The 7,402-nt window shown below is 49.9% G+C and overlaps 1 protein-coding gene across 1 annotated transcript in view; it reads left to right on the forward strand.

The window, feature by feature from the left end:
- LOC308163951 (calcium-independent phospholipase A2-gamma-like) overlaps positions 1-4,094 on the forward strand; it is a gene marked incomplete at its 5' end in the record, with an annotated part of 56,945 nt that extends 52,851 nt beyond the window's left edge. The window contains 2 exons of the mRNA XM_080538121.1: positions 3,074-3,269; positions 3,581-4,094. Coding sequence (XP_080394247.1) covers positions 3,074-3,269; positions 3,581-3,852 — 468 coding nt within the window. The 3' untranslated portion in view covers positions 3,853-4,094. The remainder of the gene's footprint in view (positions 1-3,073; positions 3,270-3,580) is intronic.
- Positions 4,095-7,402: the final 3,308 nt, after the last annotated feature.

Here is a 7,402-nt window from a genome sequence, read left to right on the forward strand (position 1 = left end):
GTGTGTGTGTGTGTGTGTGTGTGTGTGTGTGTGTGTGTGTAGAGGGACATCAGAGGGACAACAGCACTCCTCTCTCTCTCTGATCCTGCTGTTGTGATTGGAGGAGAGGCAGCGTGAGCCTCATCACGGCTCCCTGACCCCGGGGTCAAGGGTCAGGGCGGTGGGGCAGCTGGGTAATGACATAATGTTGCAGGACGACCTCTGGATCGACACAATCACTCAGGGCTTTAATAGCGACTGACCGAAATCGAAGCACGGGCTCATTGTAATGCATGGAAGGGAATGGTGATGAGGAACGGTATTATAATGAGCCTGTGCTTCGAATTCTACCTCCCCCAGCCTCCCCTGGTGTTCTACCTCCCCCAGCCTCCCCTGGTGTTCTACCTCCCCCAGCCTCCCCTGGTGTTCTACCTCCCCCAGGTAGAAACTAGTGATTTACTTAATGACAACAGCTAGTGTAGTCAGACTCTCTCTCTCTTTCTCTCTTTCTCTCTCTCTCTCTCTCTCTCTCTCTCTCTCTCTATCTATCTATCTCTCTGTCTATCTCTGACTATAATAATAACAATAATAACTTTTATTTGTATAGCACTTTTCCTGCAAACGTTGCAGCTCAAAGTGCTTTATAGTCATTATAGTTTTTATACTATAGGGTGTGGCTGGCTTCACAAAGTACTCTGGGAGTCTCTCTCTCTCTCTCTCTCTCTCCCTCCCTCCATCCCTCTCTCTCTCTCTGTCCATTGTGCTGTAGTCTAGGCTAATTGCTGCAGCTGAGAGCTAAGTGTTCCTGCAACCACTTCCAGTAATGGCCTCTTCTCAACCGTCAGGAAAACACCACTCCTCTCCTCTCCTCCACTCCCTTCCTCCTCAAAACCCATTGGAGGAGAACATCTAAGGGGAGGAGCCTAGGTCTTCTCCCCCAATGGGAGAGAGGTAGGAGGTGGAGAGGGAGAGAGGTGTTCTTCATCGACGAGAACAAGGCTGATAATGAGAATAAAAGAATAGAAGAGAGAGGGCTCTGTCTGTCCCAAACGGGCCCTGTTCCCAGGGTCATCAGGTGGCTCCATTCTCTCTTAATTGGTGCTTCTCCTCCCTCCTCCCTCCATCCTCCCTCCATACCATTATGTTAACAGTTTTGGCATTTATCAGACGCCTTTATCCAAAGCGACTTACAACAAATACATTTGTCTGCGTAAGTGAATCATCTGTCCATCAGTCATAGCAGGAAACATGTATGCTAGGACCCCAGGGGCCATTGGCAGTCACAATGCTAGAAGAAGGAAGAATTAAGATTTTTAAAATTATTATTATTTAGACTAGAGACACTGTACAGGGGGGTAGAGGGGATGAGGAGGTCTGTACAGTGGGGGTAGAGGGGATGAAGAGGTCTGTACAGGGGGGTAGATGGGATGAGGAGGTCTGTACAGGGGGGTAGAGGGGATGAGGAAGTCTGTACAGGGGGGTAGAGGGGATGGGTAGGTCTGTACAGGGGGGTAGAGGGGATGGGTAGGTCTGTACAGGGGGGTAGAGGGGATGAGGAGGTCTGTACAGTGGGGGTAGAGGGGATGAAGAGGTCTGTACAGGGGGGTAGAGGGGATGAAGAGGTCTGTACAGGGGGGTAGAGGGGATGAGGAGGTCTGTACAGGGGGGTAGAGGGGATGAGGAGGTCTGTACAGGGGGGGTAGAGGGGATGAGGAGGTCTTAGGAGGGACAGTTAAGATGTAGACTGAAGAGATGGAGGTCTTCAGTCTGCGGTGGAAGATAGGTAGTGATTACCACCCAGCTATTTACTGCTACTTGACTCTCCCTATGTCTTTTTAAAGAGGCAATCACTGAGGTAGTTTCATCTGTTTTATTAGGGTGTAAAAAAATCACGTTAGAAGTTGTTATCTTCTGAAAAATGATGGCCTCCCACTCCTGGTGATTAAGTCACCAACTGTCAAAGAGTTCTGAAACACTCACCGCGTAAGTGCCAACCAATGTGGGCTGCGTTCGTAAATTCGCTCTGAGAGAGCCGGAGCGCACACTGGGTTCAACGTCATAAAGGGACCAAGTCATTGGGCAAGAGGCCCTTCCATGAGTGCTGATCAGATTTCCAGAGCGAATTTACGAATGCAGCTGTGATATCTACCTAGCAACAACTTGATTGGCTATGAAATGTGTGTGTGAGGGAGGGAGAGAAGGAGAGAGGGAGGGGGGGAGAGAGAGGGAGAGAGGGAGAGGGAGGGAGAGAGAGAGAGAGGGAGGGAGAGGGAGAGGGAGGGAGAGAGGGTGGGAGAGAAAAGCAGCTGCTTGTGCCAGCCTCATAGAGGTGATTGTGGATGGTCATTTATAGTTGGAGACGCACACACACACACACACACACACACACACACACACACACACACACACCGTCCTTGATGATGATCGCTGGTGCGTCTGATGCTGATTCCACCGCCGCGGGCCACACACACACACACGCCCCTTCACCTGGTGGTGCTGGTGTTCATTACCAGTCAGGTTGATCTCAGCAGGCCTGCAGCTCTGCGTGCAGCCTCTCCTTAGCTCTGTGCAGCCTCTCCTTAGCTCTGTGCAGCCTCTCCTTAGCTTTGTGCAGCCTCTCCTTAGCTGTTAGCATAGTAGGTAACTATGAATAACAGATGATAGATGTTAGCTTTTAGTGTAGGTAATTTGTTTGCTAATTGTGATGACAGGTCAGGGCCAGACATATTCACTCTCAGTTATGGTGTCGAATGTCTACGCTGTTGATCATCTCCACACACACACACACACACACACACACACACGCACACACACTCGCACACACACACACACACACACACACACACACACACACACACACTGGATGAGAAGTGAGAACTGTACACCCCTGTCTGTCTGGCTAACCTGTAAAAAAACAACCAAAAGGTATTTCTAGATTAATAAATGGTGTGTGTTTCTGTGTGCCTGTGTGTGTGTGTGTGTGTGTGTGTGTGTGTGTGTGTGTGTGTGTGTGTGTGCGCGTGCCTGTGCCTGTGCCTGTGTGTGTGTGCCTGTGTGTGCCTGTGTGTGTGTGTGTGTGTGTGTGTCCCTCCAGGACGGCGGCCTGCTGATCAACAACCCCACGGCGCTGGCCATCCACGAGTGTAAGCTGCTGTGGCCCGGCACGCCCCTGCAGTGTGTGGTGTCCCTGGGCACGGGCCGCTACGAGACCGCCGGTCGCCACGGCACCTCCTACACCAGCCTCCGCACCAAGATCTCCAACGTCATCAGCTCTGCCACCGACACTGAGGGTAGGGGAGGGGGGGGGTGTGTGTTCCACATCTGTACCCTTCATTGATTGGTTAACTCACAGTTTCACACAGAAGGTTCCCATGGCTCCCATTACACCACCATTAGCTAACGTTGTCTCTGCCTCACCCCTTCTCTCCCCCCTCTTCTCCTCCCCCTTCTCTCCCCCCCTTCTCTCCTTCACCCCATCCTTTCTCTCCCCCACCCCCCCCTCTTCTCCCTCCTCCCCTTCTTCCCCCCTATTCTCTCCCTCTTCTCCCCCACCTTCTCTCCCTTTTCTCTCTCCCCTCTTCCACCCCCCCTCCCCCTCCAGAGGTCCACACCATGCTGGACGCCCTCCTGCCCCCTGACACCTACTTCAGGTTCAACCCGTACATGACGGAGGACATCGCCCTGGACGAGAGCCGGCGGGAGAAGCTGAACTTCCTGCAGGCCGAGGGCGAGCGCTACCTGGCGCGCAACGGGGACAAGCTGCGGGCCGCCGCCGCCGCGCTGTCGCAGGAGAAGAGCGCCATCCAGAGGCTGGCGGAGTGGGCGCGGCTGAAGGCCGACATGTACGAGGGCCTGCCCTTCTCTAAGCTGTAGAGACCCAGGGACACTGTTCCCCTGTCCCCCTCTCTCTTCTCCAAGCTGCAGAGACCCCTGTCCCCCCTGTCCCCCTGTCTCTTCTCCAAGCTGTAGAGACCCCTGTCCCCCCTGTCCCTTCTCCAAGCTGTAGGACCCCAGGGATGCTGTCCCCCCAGGGACCCCAGGGACACTGTCCCCGATCCCCCTAGGAACCCTGTCCCCTAACTCCTAGCCCCTATGTACTAGCCCCTAGCCCCTATGTACTAGCCCCTATGTACTAGCCCCTAGCCCCTATGTACTAGCCCCTAGCCCCTATGTACTAGCCCCTGTCCCCTAACTCCTAGCCCCTAGGTACTAGCCCCTAGCCCCTATGTACTAGCCCCTGTCCCCTAACTCCTAGCCCCTATGTACTAGACCCTAACTCCTAGCCCCTATGTACTAGCCCCTATGTACTAGCCCCTATGTACTAGCCCCTATGTACTAGCCCCTAACTCCTAGACCCTATGTACTAGCCCCTATGTACTAGCCCCTATGTACTAGCCCCTATGTACTAGCCCCTATGTACTAGACCCTATGTACTAGCCCCTATGTACTAGACCCTATGTACTAGCCCCTATGTACTAGCCCCTATGTACTAGCCCCTAACTCCTAGACCCTATGTACTAGCCCCTATGTACTAGCCCCTATGTACTAGACCCTATGTACTAGCCCCTAACTCCTAGCCCCTATGTACTAGCCCCTATGTACTAGACCCTATGTACTAGCCCCTATGTACTAGACCCTATGTACTAGCCCCTATGTACTAGACCCTATGTACTAGCCCCTATGTACTAGCCCCTATGTACTAGCCCCTATGTACTAGACCCTATGTACTAGACCCTATGTACTAGCCCCTATGTACTAGCCCCTATGTACTAGCCCCTATGTACTAGCCCCTATGTACTAGACCCTATGTACTAGCCCCTAACTCCTAGCCCCTAACTCCTAGCCCCTAACTCCTAGCCCCTATGTACTAGACCCTATGTACTAGCCCCTAACTCCTAGCCCCTAACTCCTAGCCCCTAACTCCTAGCCCCTATGTACTAGACCCTATGTACTAGCCTCTAGACCCTAGACCCTATGTGCTAAACACTCAGAGGGGACCAGGGTCCAGACTGACATAAAGACTTAAAACTGATTGGCCAGGACATGTTGGTGTGGACCAGGGGGAGGCTGGCGCAGGTAGAAATCGGAGGACGGGAGGCTCATTGTAAATGCATGGAACGCTATCAAACACACGGTCTCTAACACATGTTTGATACCATTCCTCATTCTGTTCCCCGTCCTCCGATTTCTACCTCCGCCAGCCTCCCCTGATGTTGACCCAGTAGAGGTGAGGAGGGCAGGAAGTCTGCGATAACAACCGGATAACAACAAGGATACTTGTTTTAGTGAGAGAAGCTGGACTGATGTTAGCAGGGAGGCTAATGCTAAGGCCTAACAGACAGTGTTATAGACAGAGGAAGCTAACTCGCTAATCACTAGCATCCTGTCTACTTTGTAAGTAACCCTCAGTAACCCTTGAGTAACTTGAATGCTTTGAAATGCTCGTAGGATAGATAGATCGTCAAGGAGACGAATATATAACGCCTTTTTTTCCACCGATATATGAAAAATCATGCACTTTGTAAAAAAAAAAAAGAATGAAAAATTGTCATATCGGGCCTTTATCTTGAAAGGTCTTGTAAGGGATCAAGTGTACATAATAGTTTGATATGTGATTTTGAAAACGTGTTTGATATTTGACCAGAGTTGAAGTAGATAGAGTGGCTATCGTCGCGTTTACCAATTCAGTGCAGAGGGCGAATAAATTCACCTAAAAATGCATAAATGATGATGCTTTATTTTGTAGCCAATCAGAATAGTGTTGCTAGGTAAACTCCACCATAGAACACTTGGAACATTAAAGATGGTGATGATAGAGTGTTCGGGAACTCTTTGGTGGTCGGTGAGTTAATCGGAACAGTGTAACCACGGAGACCAACGATGCTATTGTGATAGCGTCAATCAGCGTTCCGTGGCATTCCAATCTGTTCAGCATGATGAACATTGATCCTGTATGTGTTATGGCTTTCAGAATGATGATGATGATACTCATATATGACGATGTTTTGTAATTAACTTAATTAACTTAACGATCTTTTAAAGCGACTGATTCATTAGTAGTAGTGTGTCCCTGTGTTGTCTCCCTTGCTGCTGTGTGGATGCCTGTGTGGAGAGCATGCATCTGGCCTTGTTAATCACCCCTCGTTAACCGCTGCTGACGAGCTGCACTGTACGGACTGGACACGCCCCCTCGGAGGGTGGGGCGAAGACACATCATGATGAACTTTGACCTCCCTTGTCCGCCTCTCTCCTGCATCTCCCCCTGCTGGTAGTCGAGTGTGTAACAGTGTCCATCTGTCATGAAACACATTAAAACCAGGTTTCCAAAACCCATATTGTTGTCTTTGTCTTTGTCTCTTAACACACACACACACACACACACACACACACACACACTCATGCTCATTAAGACTGGGTTTCCAAAACCATATCTGTTGTTATATTATTATCGTTGTCTTTAGCTCTCTCTCTCACACACACACACACACACACACACACACACACACACACTCATTATAACTGGGTTTTCTAAACCATATCTGTGTTATCTCTCTCTCTCTCTCTCTCTCTCTCTCTCTCTCTCTCTCTCTCTCTCTCTCTCTCTCTCTCTCTCTCTCTCACACGTACACTCCCACACACACACACACGTACACTCATTAAAACTGGGTTTTCAAAACCCAAAATAATCTGTGTTATCTCATTATCTTTCTCTCTCTCTCACACACATACACACACACACACACATCACTACAATAGAGGTGTCATGGAGGAATGCAGTGTGTCCTCCTGTGATTAATAGTTTGTTTCCAGTTGTGATATAGATTACCTGGCTGATTACCTGGTTCCATTACCTCAGGATCACCCTAGTCAACCTGAATGACACTGATGTCAGAGGACACACTCTCCCACTCACACATCATACAGAGTCACTAACTATCTTCTGCCGTGAACTGAAGACCTCCATCTCTTCAGGCTACATCTTAACTGTCACTTCTAAAGACCTCTTCACCCCCGCTAACCCCCCTTGTACAGACCTCCTCATCCCCTCTACCCCCCTGTACAGACCTCTTCACCCCCGCTAACCCCCCTTGTACAGTTTCTCTACTGTAAATAAAAACAAATAACCCTAACCCTAACTAATTAAAAAGAAAAAAGGAAGGAATTCTTAGCATTGTAACTGCCAATGGCCCCTGGTCCTAGCATAGACTATTGTTTCTTATGATGACTGATGGATAGATGATTCACTTACTGAGACAAATGGATTTGTTGTAAGTCGCTTTGGATAAAGGCTTCTGATTAAACGCCAAACATGTAAATGAGTTATGGCGTTGTTGCCTAACCTGCCGGCCTTGCTCCGGAATGTTCTCTGTGTCTCTGATGTGTGTGTGTGTGTGTGTGTGTGTATGTGTGTATGTGTGTGTGT

This window comes from Nansenia antarctica (assembly GCF_963989245.1).
Source record: "Nansenia antarctica genome assembly, chromosome: 8".
NCBI lineage: Eukaryota > Metazoa > Chordata > Actinopteri > Argentiniformes > Microstomatidae > Nansenia > Nansenia antarctica.